The 27,500-nt window shown below is 44.7% G+C and overlaps 1 protein-coding gene across 1 annotated transcript in view; it reads right to left on the bottom strand.

Moving 5' to 3' along the window:
* Positions 1-27,500, bottom strand: part of LOC127001449 (uncharacterized) — an 87,602-nt gene that overhangs the window by 43,534 nt on the left and 16,568 nt on the right. Inside the window, exons 3-9 of the mRNA XM_050865976.1 lie at positions 20,238-20,463; positions 18,564-18,787; positions 17,482-17,733; positions 17,178-17,288; positions 16,473-16,674; positions 14,005-14,138; positions 631-832 (exon numbers count right to left, since the gene is read on the bottom strand). Coding sequence (XP_050721933.1) covers positions 631-832; positions 14,005-14,138; positions 16,473-16,674; positions 17,178-17,288; positions 17,482-17,733; positions 18,564-18,787; positions 20,238-20,463 — 1,351 coding nt within the window. The remainder of the gene's footprint in view (positions 1-630; positions 833-14,004; positions 14,139-16,472; positions 16,675-17,177; positions 17,289-17,481; positions 17,734-18,563; positions 18,788-20,237; positions 20,464-27,500) is intronic.

The following is a 27,500-nucleotide window of genomic DNA, read 5'->3' as shown; positions in this document are numbered from 1 at the left end:
GAATAAGTGGGAGGGAAGAGATGGGGAGAAGAGAGAATGGGAAACAGGCAGAGCAGGCAACGGAGGGAAGGGGTGGTAGAAATGTGTAATAAAGGAGGGGAAGTGAGATGGTGCAGGGAACCAGAAGGAATCGGAGAGACCGAGAGAAGGGTTAGAGGGAAAGATGAAAGGGAAACATAAGAACATAAATACACAAGAAGTCTGCAAGAGGTCGATAGGCCTATATAAGTCAGTTCCTGTAAACCTAACCTCACTATCCATTAACTTATTCAACCTTTTCTCGAATGTATCCATGCTATTGGCACTTAAAACATGACTGTCAGCCTGTTCTACTCATCCTCCACTATTAGCAAACCAATTCTTGCCTATGTCCTTGCTAAATATCAATATATCTAACTGAAACCCATCGCTACGTGTCCTACCCGATTCCCTTACCACGACAGTCTTACTAATATCACCCTAATTAGTCCTTCATCAACTTATAAACTTTGATCAAGTTTCCTCCCACCCTTCTTCTTCTAGAGATTGCAGATTTTAGAATTTTAAGACTATTCTTACATACCAAGTTTCTCAACCCTTGAATCATCATTCCTGTTGCACCCCTCCTCCCCCTCCCCCCACACACCTCACCTGAAATAGCCTCCTTCCTGAGGTTGGGGAACACCTTGAGGTCGATGAGGGAGGAGATGACGCCCTCGAGTGTGCCGAACTGGGAGTCTGCGCCGAGAGTGAAGAGCATGAGGAAGAAGAGGATGGCCCAGAGCGGCGGGAACGGAAACTGGTTTATGGCCTCCGTGAAGATGATGAAGGCGAGACCCGTGCCGGCTGCCGACTGTTTAGAGGGAAGGAGAAGATAAGGGTGAAATATTATGACCCGGGGGACGTAACGGGGTAAAGAGGAGGTTAAAAAGATAAAGATAATAAAGGCGCCGTCGACTGTGTAAAGAAGAGGGAGAGGATAAGGGTCAAATATCATGAGATGGGGGATGTAGAGGGATAAAGAAGAGGTTAAAAGAAGAAAGATTATGAAGGGGAGGTCTGCGCCCGCCGCCGACTGTTTATAGAGAGGGGACAAGGGATAAATGTTATAGGGAGGAGAAAAGAAGTTGTTTGGGTGTCATATAGGAAGGAAACGAGTTAAAGTAGTTTGAGTATAATGAAGATAAGACCCGTGCCCGCTACCGATTGTTTAGTGAAGAGAGAGAGGACAAGTCTTATACGGTATAGGGAAAGAAAAAGAAGTGTGTTACGGTGTTATGTAGGAAGGAAAATTGAGATAAAATAGGGTGAGTATAATGGAGATAAGACCAGTGCCCGCTGCCGACTGTTTAGTGAAGAGAGAGAGGACAAGTCTTATACGGTATAGGAAAGGGAAAAGAAGTATGTTACGGTGTTATGTAGGAAGGAAAATTGAGATAAAATAGGGTGAGTATAATGGAGATAAGACCCGTGCCCGCTGCCGACTGTTTAGTGAAGAGAGAGAGGACAAGTCTTATACGGTCTAGGGAAGGAAAAAAAGTGTGTTACGGTGTTATGTAGGAAGGAAAATTGAGATAAAATAGGGTGAGTATAATGGAGATAAGACCCGTGCCCGCTGCCGACTGTTTAGTGAAGAGAGAGAGGACAAGTCTTATACGGTATAGGGAAGGAAAAAAAGTGTGTTACGGTGTTATGTAGGAAGGAAAATTGAGATAAAATAGGGTGAGTATAATGGAGATAAGACCCGTGCCCGCTGCCGACTGTTTAGTGAAGAGAGAGAGGACAAGTCTTATACGGTATAGGGAAGGAAAAAAAGTGTGTTACGGTGTTATATAGGAAGGAGAATTGAGATAAAATAGGGTGAGTATTATGGAGATAAGCCCCGTGCCCGCTGCCGACTGTTTAGTGAGAGAGAGAGAGAGGACAAGTCTTATACGTCATAGAGAGGGGAAAAGAAGTGTGTTACGGTGTTATGTAGGAAGGAAAATTGAGATAAAATAGGGTGAGTATTATGGAGATAAGCCCCGTGCTCCCTGCCAACTGTTTAGTGAGAGAGAGAGAGAGGACAAGTCTTATACGTCATAGGGAGGGGAAAAGAAGTGTGTTACGGTGTTATATAGGAAGGAAAATTGAGATAAAATAGGGTGAGTATAATGGAGATAAGACCAGTGCCCGCTGCCGACTGTTTAGTGAAGAGAGAGAGAGAGGACAAGTCTTATACGTCATAGGGAGGGAAAAGTTGTGTGTTAAAGTGACGAGAAGGATGAGTATATTGAAGCTAAGACCTTAATTTTTATTCTTATATTTACATTCTTTTCTCCTCCTTATACCATTTTAGCCTTGTTCTCTCTCTCTCTCTCTCCCTCTCCCTACACTGTCAGTAACGGGCACATATCTAACCTTCATTATCTTCTGCCCTTTTTTTACCTTGTTTTCCACCGCCGCCATCCGTGAAGTGAGAGAGAGAGAGGACAAGTCGTATACGGTATAGGGAGGACAAAAGAAGTGTGTTTCGGTGTTATATAGGAAGGAAAATTGAGGTAAAATAGCGTATACTGAAGATAAGATAAGTGCCCGCCGCTAACCGTTTAATGAGAGAGAGAGAGAGAGAGAGAGAGAGAGAGAGAGAGAGAGAGAGAGAGAGAGAGAGAGAGAGAGAGAGAGAGAGAGAGAGAGAGAGAGAGAGAGAGAGAGAGAGAGAGAGAGAGAGAGAGAGAGAGAGAGAGAGAGAGAGAGAGAGAGAGAGAGAGAGAGAGAGAGAGAGAGAGAGAGAGAGAGAGAGGATAAGTTTCGTACGTTATAGGAAGGAGAAAAAAAGTGTACTAGGGTGTTGCATGGGTAGGAAAATTAAGGCAACATAGGATGAGTATACTAAAAATAAGACCCGTGCCCGCTGCCGACTGTTTAGTGAAGAGGGAAGGAGAGGATAAAGGTGATATATTATGGGTTGGGGGACGTAAAGGGGTAAAGAAGAGGCTAAACGGAGAAAGATTATGATAAGGAAATATGTCATTCCTACCGACTATTTAGAGAGCAGAAGAGAAGATTAGGGTAACTTGTTATAGGGAGGGGAGAAGAAGGGGGTAAAGATGCTAGATGTAAAGGGAAAAGATAAAAAAGTGTGAGATTATGAAGGTGAGATCTGCGCCCGCTACTGACTGTAAGGTTAGGGAAAGAGAGAACCAGGGTAAAATGTTATAAGGAGGAGAAAAGACTGCAAAATATAGGAAGATAAATCAATGTATAAAGGGTTGAGTTAATGAAGGCAAAATTTCTGCCCGATGTAGATTTTTCAAGGCGAGAAAAAGAGGGAAAAAGACGAAATAGTTACATGTGAAGGTGAAATGATGGAGGGTGTTGACGGGAGTGTGAGCAGAGTAAGAGATTTATGAAAGAATATATAAAAAAACGTTATGAATTTAAAGGGAAAAACGTGATAAAGTGAAGGAGTTGAAGAAAAATATAAATTGTTAAAGAGAGTTATAGAGTGAAAAGTAAAAGGATCAAAAGAAGCGTTATTATGCAGGGGAAAAAATTATAAATGAAATAGAACAAAGGAAGGAAGGGCTTGAAAAATCACTGAAAGGGAGACGTGCGCGCTGCCGGCAGGGTAAAAAGAGGTAAAGGGATGTACGGGTGTTGCTAGGGGAAGGCAAAGAAAGGGAAGGGAAGGAAAGGAAAGGGAAGGAAAGGAAAGGGAAGGGAAAGGAAAGGAAAGGAAAGGGAAGAAAAGGAAAGGGAAGGGAAAGGAAAGGAAAAGGAAAGGAAAAGGAAGGGAAGGCAAAGAAAGGGAAGGAAAGGAAAGGAAAGGGAAGGAAAGGAAAGGAAAGGAAAGGAAAGAAAAGAAAAGGAAAGGAGAGGAGAGGAGAGGAGATAAGAGGAGAGGGGAAAGGAAAAGGAAAAGGAAAAGGAAGGGGAAGGGGAAGGGAGGGAAGGGAAAGGAAGGGAAGGGAAGGGAAGGAAAGGAAAGGAAAGGAAAGGAAAGGAAAAGAAAGGAAAGGAAAGGAAAGGAAAGGAAAGGAAAAGAAAGGAAAGGAAAGGAAAGGAAAGGAAAGGAAGGATGCAAGAATATTCCAACACGTGTTTTAAACTAATGTAGAGAATATAGAGGTTTACATTCATTTAATTATTCTCATTAATAAAAAAAAAATCGGTTTAGATAAAAAAAAATCTGATTTAAATGAAAATAGACGATTTTTTTATTTAAAAAAAAATCAACAATCCTGGTAGACAAGTGGCAGAGGGGAGAGATCGGAATGGAAAGAGAGAGAGAGAGAGAGAGAGAGAGAGAGAGAGAGAGAGAGAGAGAGAGAGAGAGAGAGAGAGAGAGGAGAGGAGGTTTCTCTCTCTCTCTCTCTCTCTCTCTCTCTCTCTTTTGCCGCGTTTCCGCTATACCTCTCCCTTTAAGAGACATTTTGACAATGAATCGAACCCTTGCCCTGCTAACCATTACTCATGACCCAAGGCACCGCGCCACCGACTACCTGGACGACGAAAGGAGGGGAGGGACCCTAAGCCGAGGAGGAGGATGGGGGAGAAGGGAATCAACGAGATCAAGAGGAAGCTTGAAATCATGGAATAGCAGGCAACAGAAAGTGTGTGTGATTGTAACAAGGCATGTTGCAGATATGCATAACTTGACACGCCGAGATTAAAGGACATCTTCCACTTTTCAAACCAGCGATTAATTCGGTCAAGGTTCCTTAAATGACCGAAATCGGGCGTCGTTAGGGCCTCTCCACCCACTTATTTATCTTTATCAAACTTTGGTAGGAAGACTTTTTAGTCGAATTTCTAAGTCTTTGATTCTTATGACAATGAGAGCATGATCCAACATTGACCCTTGCGGCACTCCACTATTGACGGGGAGGCGCTCAGGAAGACCTGTCATGACACTGACTTTGAGAAGGAGGAAGAGGGGGGAGGGGGGAAGGGTGGTGCGGGCTGTGGTTGTGCCTACTTATACTGTCACTTGGAGCTAATTAACTTGTCACCGAGTCGCGCCCGTACACACACACACACACGCACACACACACACACACACACACACACACACACACACACACACACACACACACACACACACACACACACATATATCAGACCCCAAATCCCCGTTAGCGAAGTAAAAATGTATCAATAATATGTAAATTTTCAGCCTGACGGCTAACGTAACTAAATTAACCGATTATTATTATTATTATTATTATTATTATTATTATTATTATTATTATTATTATTATTATTATTATTATTATTATTATTATTATTACACACACACACACACACACACACACACACACACACACACACACACACACACATACACACACACACACACACACACACACACACACACACACACACACACACACACACACACACACACACACACACACACACACACACCAATTCACTCTCCGTCCCGAATTCTTCTCAGCCTCCAGCCATAACTCTTAGACATAAGTACATAAGAACATAGTAAGAACGTAAGGAGTCTGCAAGAGGCCGGTTGGTCTACACAAGGCAGCTCCTGTGTCTAACCCCACCTTACCTCACTATCCATGTTAGACCGTTAGTTTTTTTTTTTTTTTTTTTTTTTACAACAAAGGAGGCAGCTCAAGGGCACACAAAAAAAGAAAACAATAATAAAAAAAAGCCCGCTACTCGCTGCTCCTAAAAAAGAAACAAAAGAGGTGGCCGAAAGCAAGATCAAATACGGGAGGAGAGGTGTCCTGATACCCTCCTCTTGAAAGAGTTCAAGTCGTAGGCAGGAGGAAATACAGATGAAGGAAGATTGTTCCAGAGTTTACCAGCGTGAGGGATGAAAGAGTGAAGATGCTGGTTAACTCTTGCATAAGGGGTTTGGACAATATAGGGATGAGCATGAGTAGAAAGTCGAATGCAGCGGGGCCATGGAGGGGGGAGGCATGCAGTTAGCAAGTTCAGAAGAGCAGTCAGCGTGGAAATATCGATAGAAGATAGAAAGAGAGGCAACATTGCGGCGGAATTTAAGAGGTAGAAGACTATCAGTATGAGGAGGAGAGCTGATGAGACGAAGAGCCTTAGCCTCCACTCTGTCCAGAAGAGCTGTGTGAGTGGAGCACCCACATGAGATGCATACTCCATACGAGGGCGGACAAGGCCCCTGGATATGGAAAGCAACTGTGCAGGGGAGAAGAACTGGCGGAGACGGTACAGAACGCCCAGCCTCGAGGAAGCTGATTTAGTAAGAGATGAGATATGAAGTTTCCAGTTGAGATTTTGAGTTAAGGATAGACCGAGGATGTTTAGTGTTGAGGAAGGTGATAGCTGGGTGTTGTCAAAGAATAGGGGATAGTTGTTTGGAAGATTGTGTCGAGTGGATAGGTGGAGAAACTGTGTTTTTGAGGCGTTGAAGGACACCAGGTTCTTCTTGCCCCAATCGGAAATAATAGTAAGGTCTGAGGCTAAGCGTTCTGCAGCCTCCAGCCTTGAGTCGTTAAGTTCCTGTAGGGTGGGTCTTCTATTAAAAGAAGTTGAGTAATGCAGAGTGGAATCATCGGCGTAGGAATGGATAGGACAGTTCGTTTTGGAAAGAAGATCATCAATGAACAACAGAAAAAGAGTGGGAGATAGGACAGAACCCTGTGGGACACCACTGTTAATAGATTTAGGGGAAGAAGAGTGACCATCTACCACGGCAGAAATAGAACGGTCAGAAAGGAAACTGGAGATAAAGGTACAGAGAGAAGGATATAAACCGTAGGAGGGTAGTTTGGAAAGCAAAGATTTGTGCCAGACCCTATCAAAAGCTTTTGATATGTCCAGCGCAATAGCAAAAGTTTCACCGAAACGGCTAAGAGAGGATGACCAAGAGTCAGTTAAGAAGGCTAGGAGATCACCAGTAGAACGCCCCTTGCGGAACCCATACTGGCGATCAGATAGAAGGTCAGAAGTGGAAAGGTGCTTTTGAATCTTCCGGTTAAGGATTGATTCAGAAGCTTTAGATAGACAAGAAAGTAAAGCAATAGGACGGTAGTTTGAGGGATTGGAGCGGTCACCCTTCTTAGGCACAGGCTGTATGAAGGCATACTTCCAGCAAGAAGGAAAGGTAGATGTTGACAGGCAGAGGCGAAAGAGTTTGACCAGGCAGGGTGACAGCACGGAGGCACAGTTTTTAAGGACAATAGGAGGCACTCCATCAGGTCAGGTAGTTAAAAGGTAGTCAAACAGCTCGATTACCGTTAATTAGGTAGGTAGTTAACAGGTAGTCAAACAGCTATATTCCCGTTTGTTAGGTAGGTAGTTGAATAGGTAGTTTAATAGTTGGTTAAACAGTTAGAGTTAGCTAGTTAGTAAGGTAGTTAATTTTACTACATTCTGTATTTATTTATTTATTTATTTATTTATTGTTTTTGTTTTATTTTATTTTATTTTATTTTTATTGGTGTTTTCTTTTTCTTTTCTTTTTCTTTTTATTTTCTTTCTTTTATTTTATTTTGTAATGGTGTTTTAATTTTCTTTTCTTTTTCTTTTCTTTTTTCTTTCTTTTCTTGCTGTTGTTTTTCTTTTTCGATGTTTTTTTTTCCTATCATCCTTTTGTTGATGTTCGTTGGCCTGGGTGAGCCGCTTTCCTCCCAGAAGAGACCCACCCATAATTTTGGTGATGTTAGTCAGGGCCGAAAGGTGGATGATGTTTGTCATATTTTTATTTTCTTGATCTCGTGTTTTTCGTGTTCTTTTTACTGCTGTTGTTTTTCTTTTTCGGTGTATTTTCTTTTCTTTTTCTTCTTATTTCTTTAATTTTTATGTTTTTCATGTTCTCTTTTTCCTATCATCCTTTTGTTGATGTTCGTTGGTCTGGGTGAGCCGCTTTCCTCCCAGAAGAGACCCACCCATACTTTTGGTGATGTTACTTGGGGCCGAAAGGTGGATGATGTTTCTTTATATTTTATTTTCTTGATGTTCTTTTATTGCTGTTACTTTTCTTTTTCCATTTTTTTGTTCTTTTTCTTCCAAAATTTTTGGTGTTCTCTCCTACATCATCCCTTTTTGATGTTCTTTGGTCTGGATGAGCCTTTTCCTCCCCAGAAAAGACCCACCCATAATTTTGGCGATGTTACTTGGGGCCGAAAGGCAGATGATGTTTCTTTATATTTTATTTTCTTGATGTTCTTGTATTGCAGTTCCTTTCTATTTCGATTTTTTTTGTTCTTTTTTCCATTTTTTGGGTGTTCTCTCCTACATCATCCCTTTTTTATATTCTTTGGTCTGGATGAGCCTTTTTCTCCCCAGAAAAGACCCATCCATAATTTTGGCGATGTTAGGGCCTAAAGGTGGATGATCTGTGTTTTTTTCTTTTCTTGATGTTTCGTTTATATATTTTTCTTTTTCTGGTGTTCTTTTTCTTTTCTCTTCTTTTGTGTTCCCATCACGTGGGTTGTCTACGACATCTAACGACCTCCACCTGTCCGGGTTTATTGTTCGGAGTTTGCTCTCCTAGGCAGACTGCCTACCACGGCTAACGACCTCCACCTGTCCGGGTTTATTGTTCGGAGTTTGCTCTCCTAGGCAGACTGCCTACCACGGCTAACGACCTCCACCTGTCCGGGTTTATTGTTCGGAGTTTGCTCTCCTAGGTGAATTGCCTACCACGGCTAACGACCTCCACCTGTCCGGGTTTATTGTTCGGAGTTTGCTCTCCTAGGTGTATTGCCTACCACGGCTAACGACCTCCACCTGTCCGGGTTTATTGTTCGGAGTTTGCTCTCCTAGGTGTATTGCCTACCACGGCTAACGACCTCCACCTGTCCGGGTTTGTTGTTCGGAGTTTGCTCTCCTAGGTGTATTACCTACCACGGCTAACGAGCCCCACCTGTCCGGGTTTGTTGTTCGGAGTTTGCTCTCCTAGGTGTATTACCTACCACGGCTAACGACCTCCACCTGTCCGGGTTTATTGTTCGGAGTTTGCTCTCCTAGGTGAATTGCCTACCACGGCTAACGACCTCCACCTGCCCGGGTTTATTGTTCGGAGTTTGCTCTCCTAGGTGTATTGCCTACCACGGCTAACGACCTCCACCTGCCCGGGTTTATTGTTCGGAGTTTGCTCTCCTAGGTGAATTGCCTACCACGGCTAACGACCTCCACCTGCCCGGGTTTATTGTTCGGAGTTTGCTCTCCTAGGTGTATTGCCTACCACGGCTAACGACCTCCACCTGTCCGGGTTTATTGTTCGGAGTTTGCTCTCCTAGGTGTATTGCCTACCACGGCCGGTTCCCGCGTTTATCGGTTCTGGGGAGGAAAACCGACGGCCTGGGACACGCGCACAAGCATCCAAAGGGATCCTCGCGACGGCTTGCGGCGCAGCACCGGCTTCCCTTTTTCTTTCTCAGCTCCAGTTTTCTTTTTTATTGTATTTTCCTTCTCTGATTGACTGATCAATTAATTTTGCGTAGTAAGAATTAGTTAATCAATTAACATCTTTCAGGTACACTGCATTCACACACCTGCTGAGGGAAAGCACCAGTGAGTGTGCTGACTCACCAGGACGGCCCGCTAAAGTTTCCTAACACTTGCATTGGGGTCCAACTTCTCTTCAGTCGTCCCTTTCTTTATTTTCCTCTCCTTTATTTCATTTTATTTCTCCCTTTCTTTCATCCCTGCTCTCCATCTATATAATTCTCTCTCTCTCTCTCTCTCTCTCTCTCTCTCTCTCTCTCTCTCAATATCTCATCTGGTACTATAACACGCCCAAGTTTGCATTGTATACTGAAGGTCATGATGAAACCTTCCCTTCCTGCGCTATAATATGGAGAAGGAGGAGAAGGCGGAGGAGGAGGAGGAGGAGGAGGAGGAGGAGGAGGAGGTAATAAATAAATGAGAACAATGGAATAAAGGAGGTACTAAAACTAATATGGAGATTAACGTAACTGAAATAAGAGAAAGGAGGCAGCCACCTTACGACCTACACACGTATGATATGATAATGAGGAGGAGGAGGAGGAGGAGGAGGAGGAGGAGGAGGAGAAAAGAACGTAAACGAATGAAGAGGACCAGGGAAAATAGACGAAGGAGGAGAAAGAGGGAAAGAAGGACGTAGAAGAAGGAAGAGGAGAAGGAGGAGCACAGAAGAAAGAAAAAAGAATAAGAGAATGCGCTTCCTAATATTACCAAGGTTATATTTGAGGTGTGATAAGTAAGGAAGAAAGACAGAGCCGCCATATTTACGAGATGAGAGAGAGAGAGAGAGAGAGAGAGAGAGAGAGAGAGAGAGAGAGAGAGAGAGAGAGAGAGAGAGAGAGAGAGAGAGAGAGAGAGAGAGAGAGAGAGAGAGAGAGAGAGAGAGAGAGAGAGAGAGAGAGAGAGAGAGAGAGAGAATGTTGGATACTCTGAGATATAATGATAGAGGAGGGGGCAAGAATCGGCTGAATGGAATAAAAAAATAAATAAAAGAATAAGGAGAAACAAATACACCACATCCACCTGCAAATAGTTACGGAAAGGTGAACGTTTAATTAAATATCTGACCTTAATTTCTTTCTCTATATCAACGCTCGCGGAGGCAAGGAGGAGTAGGAGTAGGAGGAGGAGCAGGAACGGGAAGAGGAGGAGGAAGGAAGGAACGTAGACGAAGAGAAGGAAGTGGGAAAATAACCGCAGGAGGAGAAAGAGGAAAAGAAGAAGGAAGAGGAGGAGGAGGAGGATAAAAAAAAAAGAGAAGAGAGGAGGAGGAGGAGGAGGCATAAGTTTTAGGCTCGTATTTCAACTCTAACCTCCGAGGGAAAACAAAACACAAATGAAGGGAGGGAGGGAGGGGGTGAGGGGTATGGAGGGAAGGAAGGCCGTAAATGGAAGGTAAGGAGAGGAAAGTTAGAGAGAAAAAAATAATGGAGGAAATCTGAATAGCAATAACCGTGTGAGAGGAAACGAATGGAGAGAGAGAGAGAGAGAGAGAGAGAGAGAGAGAGAGAGAGAGAGAGAGAGAGAGAGAGAGAGAGAGAGAGAGAGAGAGAGAGAGAGAGAGAGAGAGAGAGAGAGAGAGAGAGAGAGAGAGAGAGAGAGAGAGAGAGAGAGAGAGAGAGATGATGATGAAGGCAAGTCACGTTTTGAATCTGGAGCGTGGGCGAGGGAGAAGAGAGAGGGAAAAAGGAAGGAAAGAAGGAAGGAGGGAGGAAGGGGGAGAGAATGAGAGAGGCAGAAGTAGAGTGGTAATGAGAGAGAGAGAGAGAGAGAGAGAGAGAGAGAGAGAGAGAGAGAGAGAGAGAGAGAGAGAGAGAGAGAGAGAGAGAGAGAGAGAGAGAGAGAGAGAGAGAGAGAGAGAGAGAGAGAGAGAGAGAGAGAGAGAGAGAGAGAGAGAGAGAGAGAGAGAGAGAGAGAGAGAGAGAGAGAGAAAATAAAACAGCAACAGCATGAAGAAAGAAAAAATGTATCCGGGTCAGTGGAAGCGACACCAGACAAACGAAACTGGACACTCTTAACACGATCACCACGCCGTTGTTGCCTCCCAATACGACCACCCAATCCTCCTCGTCACGTCCCACAATATTGCCCTCCTTCACCCCTTCCCCTCCGCTGCCCCAGGATAAAACAACGTCTTCTATTCCTTACAATGGTTGAAGGATACCGCTAAAGGATGCTTCTTACTACAGGAACTCTGACTTACTTCTTAATAAAGGATGATAAGTAAATATTGTCCTTTTTCAACTTGCCCAGGATAAAACAACGTCTTCTATTCCTTACAATGGTTGAAGGATACTGCTTAAGGATGCTTCTTACTTCAGGACTTCTGATTTACTACTTAATAAAGGATGATAGGTAAATATTGTCCTTTTTCAACTTGCCCAGGATAAAACAACGTCTTCTATTCCTTACAATGGTTGAAGGATACTGCTTAAGGATGCTTCTTACTACAGGACCTCTGAATTACTACTTAATAGAGGATGATAAGTAAATGTTGTCCTTCTTAAACTCACATTGCCAACTATAATGAAATCTCGAGTCTTCATCTTCCTTTGGACATATATCTTTACAGAATTCTTATCCTCTTTAATCCTTTTCATCCAACAGCTTCTGTTTTATCTATAAATTTAAACTCCTTCATCCCCAAACCTTCATTTAATCTATAATTTCAATTCCTTTCACCCCGAACTTTTTTTTTTTTCTGTAACCTCAAATCCCTTTCATCCAACAACCTTCATCTCATTTATAACCTCAAACCCTTTTCATCCTACAACTTTCATTTCATTTATAACCTCAAACCCCTTTCATCCAACAACCTTTATTCCTCCTGTAACCTCAAACCTTTTTCATTCCAAAACCTTAATTTCATCTAACCTCAAACCCCTTTCATCCAACAACCTTCATCTCATTTATAACCTCAAACCCTTTTCGTCCACAACCTTCATCTCATCTATAAACTTTAACCTTTCCATCCAAAACTCTCATTTCATCTGTAAACTTAAAACTCGTCCAACAACCTTCAAGTTATCTATAACCTCAAAACCCTTTCATCCAATAACCTTCATTCATTTATCAGCTTCTTCCTTTCTTTTCATTTCCTTCTTTTCATTTTCTTTCCCTTCTCTTCTTACTTCTTTCATCCAAACACCTTCGTCGTCTGTCATCCTGTAAGCTTTCATCCCATTCACCTCAACTCCCTTAAAATTAATTCGTCTTCACCTTCTCTCTCTTTTCTTATTTCTTTTCATTTTATTTCCTCCTTTCTTTTAACTCCTATCATCCCCAAATTTTCGTCTGTCTTTCTACAAACTTTCACCCCATTCACCTCAACTCTTTTAAAATTAATTCTTCACCTTCTCTCATTTGGGCCAACCTTAAAACCATTTACCTCGCTCTCTTTATGCTCCTGAAAACACTCTTCATGTCTGCATTCCTTCAGCTTTAATCTCCCTTCCTCTCTCCCCCTAATATGTAGCCTAACCAAAACATCGATCACTTCATTCCCTTTAAGGTTATAACTGGTTTTTGCATCCATTCATTCAGCATTCGCCCTCCTTCAAACCCTCTCCTCTTCCCCTTCATCTTTCTCCTCTCCCTCTTCACCCTTCTCCTTTTCTAATATTTTTCTTTACGGTAAAAGAAGAAGCTCAAGGGCAAAACAAAATAATGATGAGGAAAAAAGCCCGATAAGCACTGCCCCTATAAAAAAAAGTTTAGAAAAGTTGCCAAAAGAGAGATCAATTTCGGGTGGAGAGATGTCGCGATCCTCCTCTCAGCACCGTTTACTTGGACGAGAAGAGAAGAGAGAAGAGGGATTTGAGGACTTTGGGAGAAAGGAGGGAAGGGGAATTTGAGACCTCGGGAAAAGAAAAGGTTTCCTAACTTCATGGATGGTGAGTGTAGGTGGGGTTAGATTTACTGGAGATACCTTACACACCCTAGACTCCTTGTACACGCCTAGCGATCTCTTGTAGTCTCCTTATGATGTCAGGTTCCTATGTTCTTAATCTGCCTCCGTTATATTTATTGCGGTACTGTCTTATACTTTTATTCGGTTGCTGATTTCCTTTTCCCCTTTTTAACTTAATAAAAAAAATACCCCCGTTCACCTTATTTAAATTCAGACAGCCTCTCACCTTCCCCTTCACTTCATGCTTCCCACTCTCCCCTTCACTTGCTCCTCCCGTTTTCTTCCTTACCGCCCATTTGATGCAGTAACTCTCGCCTTCACGCCTTCACCCCTACCACTGTTCCCTCACGCCGATTAACTCTTCCCTTTGTCGCTGCCCGTCTTGCACCGAGTCGAGAGATCCTCCTCCTTCTCCTTCTTCTCTGTCTTCTCTCCCTCTTCCCCTTCCTCTTTTTCTTTCTTACCTTTTCTTCTTCCTTCGAGTCTAGATATCCTGCTTCGCTTCCTCCTCCTCTTTCGGGTCTATATTTCTTCTTCCTCCTCCTCCTCCTCCTCCTCCTCCTCCTCCTTTGTCCTCCTCTTCCCTCTCTTCTTTCTCCTGTTCCTCCTTCGAGTCTAGACATCTTCCTCCTCCTCCTCCTCCTCGTCCTCCTCCTCCTCCTCCTCCTCCTCACCTTCTGCAGCTCCTCCTGGATGTCACACACGGGGAGGTCGTCGAGGGAAGCGTGCGGGTCCTCCTCCAGCAGCATCGCCTTCCTGGCCTCCAGTTCCTCCAGGCAGCGGTCGTGGGTCTCGTGGGCCTTGAAGCCTGACGAAGGAGGGAGAAGGGGGAAGATGAGACTTGGGGAGAGAGGAGGAAAGAGGGATGTAAGACCTTGGAGAGTGGGGAGGAAAAGGAAGATTTGGCGTCTTATTAGGGAGAGAGGAGGAAAGAGGGATATAAGACCTTGGGGAGTGGGGAGGAAAAGGAAGATTTGGCGTCTTTTTAGGGAGAGAGGAGGAAAGAGGGATGTAAGACCTTGGGGAGTGTGGGAGGAAAAGGAAGATTTGGCGACTTATTAGGGAGAGAGGAGGAAAGGAGGGAGATGAGACTTGGGGAGAGAGGAGGAAGGAGGGATGTAAGACCTTGGGAAGTGGGGAGGAAAAGGAAGATTTGGCGACTTATTATGGAGAGAGGAGGAAAGGGGGAAGATGAGACTTGGGGGGAAAGAGGAAAGGGGTGATATAAAGACTTGGGGAGAGGGTAGAAAAGAGGAATTTGAGACCTTGGGGAGAGGAAAGAAAAGGGGAGATTTGAAGACTTGGGAAGAGAAAAGAGATTAACGATTTGAGACCTTGGGGAGTGGGGAGGAAAAAGGGGATTTGAAGACTTAGGGGGAGAGTAGAGAAGGGGAATTTGAGACCTTGGAGAGTGGGGAGGAAAAAAAGGGATTTGAGACTTTAAGGAGAGGAAAGGAAAGGGGGATTTGAGACTGGGGAGTGGGGAGAAAAAGGGGGATTTGAGACTTTATGGAGAGGAAAGGAAAGGAAGAGTTGAGATCTTGGGGAGGGGGAGTAAAAGGGGAGTTAACCCCTTGGGGATAGGGGAGAGGAGGAGGATTTGATTTATTAATTATGTAGAAGGAAGGAGGATTGAAAGGATTCCGCGAAGGTTTGAAAAAGATAAAAGCGAGGGAGAGAGAAGGGGCGATGAAGGGATGAGAGATGAAGAGAAAGGAGAGGGAGGAGAAAGTTTTGACCTGTTGAGGGAAATGGATGATAAAAGCCGAGAGAGAGAGAGAGAGAGAGAGAGAGAGAGAGAGAGAGAGAGAGAGAGAGAGAGAGAGAGAGAGAGAGAGAGAGAGAGAGAGAGAGAGAGAGAGAGAGAGAGAGAGAGAGAGAGAGAGAGAGAGAGAGAGAGAGGCATTAATAAAAGTCCTGAAAGGAAGGAAAATATTGTTGAAAACCTTTGATTAAAAAATATGGGAAGCAGAAGTAGAAGTTTTGATAAAGTGATGAAAAGAGTGTTTGAAGCCTCATGAGCAGATAAAAAGAAAGGAAGATGAAGCCTTAAGGATGGGGAAGAGAGGAAGAATGAAGCCCTAGATGGCGGGAGGGAGGGTGAGAGGGGAGGAACGGATAAAGAGATTGTGGGATAAAAATAGTATTTTGAGCCGCTAAAGTCAGTGATGAGAGCAAACATTGGAAGAGAGAGAGAGAGAGAGAGAGATTTATAAAGTTGTTTACACTACACAAATCATACTGTGGGCAAAACTAGATGGTCTATTCCAACCCCGAGTAAAACGACCCCAAACGGCCACCAAGACGCTGCGGTTCTGCCTTTGCAGGTATCGGGATATCTTTCAAGGAATCAAATGTGTAACAATGAAATCTTGAAGGTGAAGGTTATTCTCCCACAACAACGGCGGTGAACCTCCAGCGACCCGGCGAGGATGACGTCATTATCGGCAAAGACAGGGTCAGTGACCCTGGTCTTACCAACAATGACTCTGGTCTACAACTCGGTCTAATATTCAGTCCATGCTAGTGTTGAGAGTGATGGGGCAATGTCCTGCTTCACTCCCGCATTCACAGGAAAGAATCTGGATATGACGCCCCCACCCCCCTTCCACACACTTCACAGCACTCTCAGTCCCAGAGCACAGGCCAGTCAATAGATCAACGGGCCTGGCTGGAATTCCAGAGAGTCGCAAGAAATCTCAGAGTGCTTTGTGCCTGATGCAAAAACCTTCTTAAGTTCGACTTAGGCTGCAAACTCACGTCGGCGCTCCAGTGCTAGGAAACGGTCAGTTGTCGATGAACCAGACGTGAAACTGGACTGCTCAAATCTCTGCACATCAGCAGTTGGTGGAAAATTCGCATGAGCTATAGATGGGCAAGCACCTCCCTGGCACAATGAGCAGCGTAATACCACGGTAGTTGTTGCAGTCCTGGCGGTCCCGTTTCCCTTTCCAGATAGGGACGACTAGTCCTCTCTTCTCGTCAAGAGGAATGGTACCAGATTGCCATGCGGCTGTTGAGACTACTTGCAACCCGTGGATCATGGCAGCCAGACAGACTCGAAAAATATAAATCTCACCCACGCACCTTACCCACGTGACCCACGAAGCTTAGCCATCAAGCCAGCCATCCCGTGACTCACCCAGTATGGAGAACACCACCACGCCGGCGAGCAGCGAGGTGAAGCAGTTGGTGACAGAGACCATGATGGCGTCACGCAGGCAGTTGTTGTTGACGGGGTTGTAGGACCCGAACGCGATCAGTCCCCCGAAGGCCAGGCCCAGCGAGAAGAAGATCTGTGTCCCCGCCTCCAGCCACACCACGGGGTCCTCCAGCTTCTCCCACTGGGTATGAAAAGAGGTGACTGAGTGATGCAGAGGTGTTTAATGGATAGGGACAGGCTGAGAAAAGAATGAGGACGACATAATGCTCTCGATGCTAGAGAGAGGGAACAATGAGATACAAAGAAGGAAAAGAGAGCAGAAGTAAGGAGAGACGAAGCAAGGAAGAGAGAAAGGGTGGGGGAGAAGTTAGGATGGGGTGTAAAGAGGACAGAGGGAGATTCATACCCTGGGCATAATGAGGGACGTGAGTGTTGACATGGGAGAGAGAGAGAGAGAGAGAGAGAGAGAGAGAGAGAGAGAGAGAGAGAGAGAGAGAGAGAGAGAGAGAGAGAGAGAGAGCAGCAAGACGTGGGTGGAACTAAATCAGATCATTGTCGTCTGTCCTCTCAATTTACTGTCCTCTTTCTTCCAAACGGAGCAGTGTTGTGGTTTTGCTTTTGCTTTCCATTGTTTTGTTCTATTTCTCCTGTCTACTTTGGTTTAGAAGGAGAAATAGTACATACCCGAGGCGTGAAGAGGTGCTCGATCCCGTCCCCCATGCCCCTAAGGGTGACGCCGCGGCAGAAGAAGGCGAAGAGGACTATGTAGGGGAACACGGCTGTCACGTACACCACCTGCCGGGGAGGGGAGAGAGGGGCAGCGCGTTACTTTCTCTGTTTATGATGGTCGGCGTTGCTATAAAAAAAAATGTTCGCCCGCGCTACCAACGGGCTGGAGCAAATCACCATGGCAGCAAGATAGGCATAATGGACCCACACACAAACGTTACGATGCTCAACAGACACCGATTATTCTGGCGCTCCTCACCTTCCCCGAGGCCACGATGCCCTTCATGATGCACACGTAGATGATGATCCATGCCACGCCCATGCAGCCCGCGATCTTCCAGTTGAAGCTCCCGAAGTCCTGGATGGAGGGCGTGATCTCCAGGGCGTCGCGATACCAGAAGTACTGCGTTGGCCCCGCCCGCTCGCACTCCTCCATCAGGGCCGTGCTGTTCTCCTCCACCACACCCACCGCGTGAGGGCAGTCCCCCCACGGCAGCGGCGACTGGAAGCTCTGGAGGAAGCGGGACAAAGGGGGATGAAGCCGGCCTTGATGTTGTTAGATAGATGTGGTTAGTTAGATAGATGTAGTTAGTTAGTTAGATGTAGTTAGTAAGTTAGATGTAGTTAGTTGTAATAGTTGAATGTAGTTAGATAGATGTGATTAGTTAGATAGATGTGGTTAGTTAGATAGATGTGGTTAGTTAGATAGATGTAGTTAGTTAGATGTAGTTAGTTATAATAGTTGAATGTAGTTAGATGTGGTTAGTTAGATCGATGTAGTTAGTTAGATGTAGTTAGATATAATAGTTGAATGTATTCAGATAGATGTGGTTAGTTAGATAGATGTAGTTAGTTAGATGTAGTTAGATATAATAGTTGAATGTAGTCAGATAGATGTGGTTAGTTAGATCGATGTAGTTAGTAAGTCAGACGTAGTTAGTAAGTGGCTGGTTAGAATCTGAACGCCTCCAACAGCTATTCAATAGTATACTAGTAGATACACTAAGCAATAGAAATGGCGTAGGAGAGAGCGATGGTAATTAAATGAACAGTCCTTTATCATCATTATCATTATTATTTATTTATTTATCATTATTATTATTATTATTATTATTATTATTATTATTATTATTATTATTATTATTATTATTATTGTTATTATTATTGAAATTATTATTGAAATACAAGACAGGGGATCAAGGGAAAACAAAAAACCGAGTCTCATCACTGAGTAGACACGGATATGGAAAATAAAAGAGACAGTCACAGTAGAGGAAGGAGAATAAAAATGGACGGGAAGGAGTGGGGCAAAAAATAGCGGGGGAGCAGACGCGGCCCCACCTGGAAGAAGTAGTAGAGGCACCAGGCGATGACGGTGTTGTAGTAGAGAGCCACAGCGAAGGACACCACGGCGGAGGACACCCCGACGCCACCAAGGCAGGGCGACACCTGGTGCCAGGCCCCCAGCGCGCCCTTGCGGATCCGCTGGCCCACGGCGAGCTCCAGGTAGAAGAGCGGCAGCCCCATGAAGGCCAGCATGATGAAGTACGGGATGAGGAACGCGCCTGCAGGAAGGGGATGAGGGTGAGGTGCACGTGCCTACATACATACACACAGACATACACCGTTGCCAGATTGTCGTACTCAGAGCATAGTATTTACCGGTCTCTGACGCCTAACTATCGCCAAGAAACATCAGGAATTAAGTATTTTAACGATAATCATAAGTGAATCTCCTTATTGGGGTTCACGAGACAGTTTTGGGGTCGGAAGTCGGTAAATATAAGAGGCTGAGTAAGACAATCTGGCAACTTTGCAGACATGCAATCAAACAGACAGACAGACAGGAAACAAGCAAACAGACACACAGAAATACAGAATGAAGAACGCACCTGCAGCATGGGGGGGGGGGGGGGGGGCCCATACGGATATACATACCCACAGACATACATACTTATAGACAGACAGACATGCAAGTAGAAAATGAAGAAATTCGGGATGGGGAGGTTCAGACACACACACACACACACACACACACACACACACACACACAAACACACACACACACACACACACACACACACACACACACACACACACACACACACACACACACACACACACACACACACACACACACACACACACACACACACACACACACATGAGATTTTATGTGTTAGTGTTCAGAAGCAATAACGATGACTTCGATGATTTGCGTATCGAGATGAGACTAAATACAGTGCATGAGAGAGAGAGAGAGAGAGAGAGAGAGAGAGAGAGAGAGAGAGAGAGAGAGAGAGAGAGAGAGAGAGAGAGAGAGAGAGATAAGGCGTCTGAGTTTCATTAACCTCTGTCATTGTTTTACTGCATCAAGTTTTTATATTCACTGATTAAATATGCCTCCTCCTCCTCCTCCTCCTCCTCATCATCATCATCATCATCATCATCATCATTATTCTCTTTATCCATCTTTTTCCTATCCTCCTAAGAGTTTATCACCTGTTCTTGCCTGTCATCCTCTTCTTAGCACACACACACACACACACACACACACACACACACACACACACACACACACACACACACAGCATTGTACTCACTCTTAATAAGATGTAAATGTTTGTTTGTCGCCATCCTCCATATTTCTCAAACAATGCTAATTAATTATGTGTTTTACGCCGCTGCTTGCCGCTAATAAGTAGAGTAGACTTATTGTTGGTTGTATAGTTCTTATTCTTGTTGTTGTTATTATTATTGCTGATTGTTGTTGCTGTTGTTGTTGTTGTGGTTGTTGTTTTTGTTGTTGTTGTTGTTGTTGTTGTTGTTTTCATCACCACCATCATCATAACACCCGCCACCAGCACTCTCACTCCTCCCCCCCCCTCCACATCACACCATCTCACACCACCACCACCACAACTCCAATCACTCCTCACATCATCCTCCGACCCCCCTCACCCTCCAAACATCACCCCCCCCAGCCCTTGACCTCCCCCTATCACCTGCACTCACCTCCTCCGTTCTTCTGTGCCAGGTACGGGAAGCGCCACACGTTGCCAAGACCCACCGCGTAGCCCACCGTGGCCAGCAGGAACTGTAGCTTGCTGTCCCACGACTCCCGCTCCTCGCCCTCGCACGCCTCCAGCACCTCCTTCACCGTACCTGCCCCCGCGCCGCCGCCCTCCCCTCCTGCTCCTCCTGCTGTCCCTGCTCCTGCGCCTCCTGCTCCCGTGCGGCCCTGAAATGAAGCAGAAAGAGGTTAGTGTGTTAGTTGGTTCGTTGGCTGGTTGGTTTTATGAAGGATTTTTACTGTTGTCACCTCCATGCCTTCTCCTCCTCGTCCTTTACTGTTCCTCCTCCTCCTCCTCCTCCATTTCCTTCCTGCCACCCCTACCGAGTGGACGTGAGGTAGGTTTCTCTCTTGACCGGTTCGCAGAGTCAGGTCACGATGCCAACGGCAGCAAGGTTTCCGTGTGTGACTTGCAGGAGGGAGTTCACGACGGACTTCCTTAACAAGGATAACGGTGAGCACACTGTATGTTTTTTCTGTGAGACTGAACACAAGGTAAGTGTAAAGTTAGAAGCGTTAGATAGCAAGTTACAGTTTCTGGAGGGTGTGTTAGGATTGGATGTAGGGAGTGTCGGGGAGAGTGAGTTTAAGGTAGCTGGAAAGGTAGAAAGGCTGGAAGATAGAGTAGGTGAGGTAGAGAACAAGGTAGGTACCTTAGATTCCTTCCAGCCGGTTAGAAAAGGGAGTAAGGCTGTAGAGGCAGATGTTAGTTACAGTGGTGTAGTGACGAGGAACAAGTTCCAGGGGTTAGAAGACCAAGTTGAGAACGATCCTAGCATCGTTCTCGTCAGGAATAGTTTAGTTAGACAGCAGGACCAGGAGTTCTGTAGGAAAGGAGACAGGCGCAGGCATGTAGTTTTCCCTGGGAGTAGAATTGAGCATTTAGCTAAGAAGGTTGACGACTTAGTCGTCAATACCTCAGAGGAGACAGTGTTTGTTTACCTGGTCGGAACAAAAAATGTCGTGAAAGTTAGATCATAGGAGGTTGTAGACAAGAATAGGAAGTTTGTCGGGAAGCTGAGGGACAACCGGAGGCGTTCAGTTGTGTGTTGTTTGCTCCCTAGGCACGATGTTAGTTTCCTCATTCTCAGTAGAATGCTGGGGATTAACGAACGTGTCAGGGATTTGTGCAGTAGTGAGGGATTCATATTTGTGGACGTCTGGGATCACTTTGTTCATGACAGGAGTTTGTTTGCTAACGATGGACTTCACCTAAATTGTGTAGGCTAGGAAAGGTTGGGCAGAGTGTTAGACGGGGAAGTTTTGGTAGAGTTGAAGAGGAGTCAGGTGCAGCGGCAACGTGGTGCGGAAACTTCCGGCTTGGCTGGGAGGAGACAACACCCAGACGGTGAGGTCCACGGAGGTAGGAGTGTCAGGTCACAGGAGAGGGCGGGAGTAAGATCAGTAATGTGTAGGGCTGAGGAGGAAGTCAGGTCACCAGACACGCACTGAGGCAGCGGTCAGGTCAACAGCCACACAGGTGGGTGATGACGTAGAGGTAGTTGTAGATAGTCAGGTCTGACGCATTATTCCAGTGAAACGACAGTTGATATATGGCGCACACTCGGCGAATAAATTAAACATCTATGTAAATGCCCGTAACATTATTCAAAAGCGTAGCCACTTGATAATACATGCAATTGCTGAAAAACCCGACTTCATTTTGATCAGAGATACATGATTGAATACACGCGACAAGCATCAATCAAGTGAAGTGGCTATTAATGGTTACAATGCGTTTTCTAAGTGTCGTCTACACAAAAAGGGTGGAGGTGTAATAATATATGCGTGAAATAATTTAAATCCATTCGGCTTAACACAATCGAGACAGAGGCATATGATTCATTGTATGTACAAGTGACGATTGATAATGAAAAATATATTCTGGGCGTAATTTACCGACCTTCTAAATGAAATGAAGACATTGATGGGAATCTCTACGCAGAAATAAATAACGTTATCAGAAATAGAAATGCGGTAATATGCGGTGACTTCAATAACCCCTCCGTTAACTGGTCTGCCCTCTCTGGCGATAGAGAAGGCTCTAGATTAATAAACTTTGCGCAGGACACATTTCTTTATCAAACAGTTACCACGCCGACACAAGGAAACAACATTCTTGATTTAGTCTTCACAACCGAGTCACCTCATTAATGCCTGTGAGGTCGGCGAGCCATTTGCAAGCAGCGACCACAACATTATCAGATGGGTCTTAAATATTAAAACAAAAGAAAGGAAAAACTCACTTTTAATACCTAACTATAGCGAATCTTACAGACCTAAGAAAATAATTAGCATTAGTAAATTGGAGCCATTTGCTCATTACCGTCAGTGTTCAAGAAATGTATAACCGTTTCACTGCACAAATCTCTGCGAGCGTAAATAAATTCATCCCACTTAAGCCACGAATGGCAGAGAATCACAAGCCGTTGTGGATGACTAATTCCCTTCAGAAAATCATCGTCGAAAAAAGAAAACTGTATAAGAAATATAAACTGCCACACAATTCACAGGATCATACTAATTATATCAATATCAAGAGAGAGTGTGAAAGGAAAATCAGGAAACAGAAACGCGAGTATGAGATAAAAATATCACTTGCGGTTAAGAAAAATCCTAGGTTATTTTTCAGTTACATAAGAAACAAAAAAACTATTAAAAATAATATCGGCCCACTATTAGAAAATGGCGACACGGTTAGCGATGATAAAGGTATGGCGTCGGTCCTAAACTTAACCTTTAGTAGCGTATTAGGGTAGGCGGTGGCCGAAGTGGTAGCGTACTGGGCCCACATTCACCGCGTGATGGACGACGCGGGTTCGAATCCCCACGCTACCACTCGGATTTTTCAGTCACCGCCGAGTGGCTTAAAACTACCCACATGCTGTCCTGAAGACCACCCATCAACCCGGACTCTAGAGGAAGCCGTCCAAGCGAATCAAGAACGAGTTCCGGGGGGCAGCATGAGCCAATGCAAGATGGCGCCACTATAAACACTCGCCTGCGCCAGAACGGGCTGGGCCGACCATCAGGCCCCACCTGGAAGAAGCCTTGGGCCGACCATCAGGCCCCACCAGGAAGATGCCTACCGGCGCAACAGGCAGCGAGGTAAAAAAAAAAAAAAAAAAAAAAAAAATCACAAAAGAGAACATGACATCGATCCCCGCCCCGAGAAATATTTTTCAAGGCCCTGAAGAACATAAGCTTGCGTTGACCAAAATTGATACCAAATAAATCTCCGGGTCCCAACAATTTTATCTCCTCGCGTATTAAGAGAATGTAACTAACAGCTAGAATTACCCATAACGTTAATGTTCAACAGGTCATTAGCACAGGCAAGCGTTCCCCTTGCGTGGAAAAAAGCCAATGTTACCCCGATCTTTAAAAAAGGAGATAAAAAACAAGCCAGTAATTATCGTCCTATCACCCTTACGTCTGTCCTAATTAAACTATTCGAAAAAATAATCAGGGATAAAGTGAACACTTTCCTCGAAACAAATGATCTGATAACTGATGATCATCACGGATTTCGTAGTAACCGATCTTGCCTCACCAACTTATTAACTTTCTTCAATGACGTATACTCAAGCTGGGACGCCCGAGCCCCATATGACATAATTTGCCTAGACTTTTAGAAAGCGTTTGATAAAGTTCCCCACGTTAGGCTTTTTCAAAACTGCGTTCCCACGGTATAAGTGACCATCTGTGCGCGTGGATTCATGACTGGCTCACAGATAGACAACAGCGTGTAGTTCTCAAAAGTGAAGCATCCGATTGGCAACCCGTAACCAGTGGCGTGCCCCAAGGATCGGTCCTGGGGCCAACACTCTTCATAATTTACGTGAACGATTTAGAGATTGATATCCTATCAAAAGTAGCCAAATTCGCCGACGGCACCAAATTAGGAGGTACGGTAACGAACAGTATAAACTGCGAGAATATTCAATCGGATTTAATAAGACTTGCCGACTGGAGCGACAAGTGGCAAATGTGGTTCAACGTACATAAATGTAAAGTAATTCACATAGGTGAAAAGAACCTTAACTTTAAATATCAGATTCAAGGACATGAGCTCAGCGAAGTAAAACAAGAAAAAGATCTTGGTGTCATTACCTGTAACACTCTTAAAATGAGCGATCAGTATACGTACAGCGGCAAGTAAAAAAGCCAATATGAAGTTAAGATTAATCTCAAGAAACTTTGATTATAAATCACCCGAACTTATGAAGAGATTATATTCAGCATTTGTAAGACCACACCTAGAATACGCCGTCCAGTTCTGGTCACCGAACTTTATCAAAGATCAAGTTTTGCTAGAAAAGATACAGCGACGAGCAACCAAACAAATTCCAGCGTTCCGTAACTTGCCGTATGACGAGCGTTTAAAGTGTTTAGATATGTTTTCCTTAAAAAAGCGAAGGGTAAGAGGGGACTTAATCGAAGTGTTCAAAATCCTTAATAGATTCGAAAACATTAACCCGGATAGTCTATTTCAGAGAGACCCCAACACAATAACGCGTAGCAACGGTATGAAGTTAAAAGGAAGCAGATGTAACACATTTGCGCGCAAAAGTTATTTCAGTAACAGAGTCGTCGATCACAATAGACTCCCGCCGTCAGTAGTTAGCGCACAGAGTATCAATAGCTTCAAGTCTTCATTGAATAAGTACTTCAGGGATATAGGATTTTACTGACCCTTTTCGTATGTTTCAGCCACACTGCAGCACGGCTCCAACCTGAAGACTTTGTGTTAATAATTTCCCCCACAGCATATTTCACCAAGAGCGTAAGTTAAGGGTAGTAATTTCTTCTTATTTCTCTCTTTACTGTAAAATTTCCATGTCCCTTTCTTCCTTAAAGGCACATGGTGTTCTCTTCTAACTATATCCTTACGGAACGTTGCCGGAGGGAGAGGTGGGTGGGGAGGACCCTTCATCTATTCTGTCCTGTCCTACCACAAGTAGATTACTAGTAGTAGCGGTAGTAAACAGACACCCTCGCCATAGACCGACAGGTCTTCTGGTGTCTGTTCTTCCTATGTATTCCTGTGTATTCCTCCCCCCCCCTCCTCCTCCTCCTCCTCCTCCTTTATCCCCAGAAATTAAAGCTGCTCTCACAACTCTCAAACTGAATATCCAAAAAAACTTAAGCCTCTCTCTCTCTCTCTCTCTCTCTCTCTCTCTCTCTCTCTCTCGACCCTACGAAAACTCTCTTAATTTAGTGCAGGGAATAGAGCGTGGAGCGGGAGGAGGGAGTGGAGGAAAATGTGGAAGGAGTGGAGAGAAGGATGGAGGAGTGGAGGGAAGGGTGAGAGGAGTGGAGGGAAGTTTGGAAGAAATGGAGGGAAGAATGGAGGGAGTGGAGGGAAGTTTGGAAGAAGTGGAGGGAAGAATGGAGGGAGTGGAGGGAAGGATGGAGGGAGTGAAGGGAAGGATGGAGGGAGTGGAGGGAAGGATGGAGGGAGTGGAGGGAAGGATGGAGGGAGTGGAAGGGAGGATGGAGTGACATTGGCAGCACTGATAGAGGATTGCATACATACATACATTGAGGGAGAGAGAGAGAGAGAGAGAGAGAGAGAGAGAGAGAGAGAGAGTCTCTCTCTCTCTCTCTCCTAAGGGACCTTCAAGACAGATCGTGATGGAGGGTGAGAGAGAGGAAAAGAGGGAGGGAAGGAGGGAGGGAAGGAAGGAAGGAAGGAGAGAAGGAGAGAGAGAGAAGAGCGAAGGAGGAGGAGGAGGGAGGGAAGGCCATAAAAAATTAGACTGTTTTTCATGTGGTGTCTGAAAGCAGGAGGGAGGAGGGAGGGAAGGAGGTGGAGGAAGGAAAGATAGATAGATACATACATACAAAGATACATAGATAGATAGATCGATAGACAGATAAACAGATAAATAGAGAAAAATTGATACGAAAACAAATGATGAAAAATGAAAATGGAAGAAATTGAATAAAGGAGGTGGGAGAAGGAATGAAGGGAAAGAATAAAGGATGTGAAGGAAGGAAAAACAGGAGACAGATAGAGAGAGAGAGATAAACAGGTAAACAAATTGATAGTAAGATAATATGATTGAAAGACGAAGGTAAGGAATGGAAAAGGAAGAAACTGAATAAAGGAAGTGGGGGAAGTAATAAAGGTGAAGAATAAAGAAGGTGAGGGAAGGAGAAGGAGGAGGAGACATAAAAAGATATAGATAAACAGATAGATAGACAGAGAATATGATAGGAAGACAAAGATGAGAAATGGAAATGGAAGAAATGGAATGAAGGAAGGGAGAAAGGAATAAAGGAAAGAATGAAGGTGGTGAGAGAAGGAGGAGGAGGAGGAGGAGGCATAAACAAACATAGATAAAAAGAGCATATGATAGGAAGATTAGAAATATAAATGGAAGAAATGGAATGAAGGAGGTGGAGGAAGGAGTAAAGGAGGTGAGAGGAGGAGGAGGAGCAAGGTAAGAGGAGGAAGGGAAGGGAGGGAGGGCAGGAGGAAAGGGATTGAAGGAGAGTCGTGGAGGCATGTCAAGATGAAGGATAATCAGAGAGAGAGAGAGAGAGAGAGAGAGAGAGAGAGAGAGAGAGAGAGAGAGAGAGAGAGAGAGAGAGAGAGAGAGAGAGAGAGAGAGAGAGAGAGAGAGAGAGAGAGAGAGAGAAAATATCGAGAGGCACAGAAGCAGAGAGAGAGAGAGAGAGAGAGAGAGAGAGAGAGAGAGAGAGAGAGAGAGAGAGAGAGAGAGAGAGAGAGAGAGAGAGAGAGAGAGAGAGAGAGAGAGAGAGAGAGAGAGAGAGAGATGCACATGTTACACACACAGCTTTTTTTCTCTAACTCTTTGTAATGGAAAACCAGAAGCGGGAAGGGAGGAAAAAGAAGAAAGAAGAGGGGAAAGAGGAGAGGGAAGAGGAGGGAAAAGACCTGTATTTTCACCCTTTTTCGGCTACTCTATCAACTACATTTCCAGGACAGCGCCAACGGACTTTATTATTCCCCTCCCCCCCACCCCCACCCCCTTCTTTTGCCTTTGAGCTGCCTCCTTCCCTATACAAAAAGGGCGGGAGGGTTGTAGGCGGGGATAAAACGGAGAGCTGAAAGACAGAGGGCCGTATTACTTAACATTTCGCCGCCCAAGTACACATATTTGACAAGGCTTTCGTAGGAGTTTTGGGCATTTCCAGGAGTAGTATTATGGCCCTGGTGGTAGTGTGACCCTTCT

The sequence above is a fragment of the Eriocheir sinensis genome, chromosome 21 (assembly GCF_024679095.1).
Source record: "Eriocheir sinensis breed Jianghai 21 chromosome 21, ASM2467909v1, whole genome shotgun sequence".
Classification (NCBI taxonomy): domain Eukaryota; kingdom Metazoa; phylum Arthropoda; class Malacostraca; order Decapoda; family Varunidae; genus Eriocheir; species Eriocheir sinensis.
This window is presented reverse-complemented; position numbering and strand designations above follow the sequence as displayed.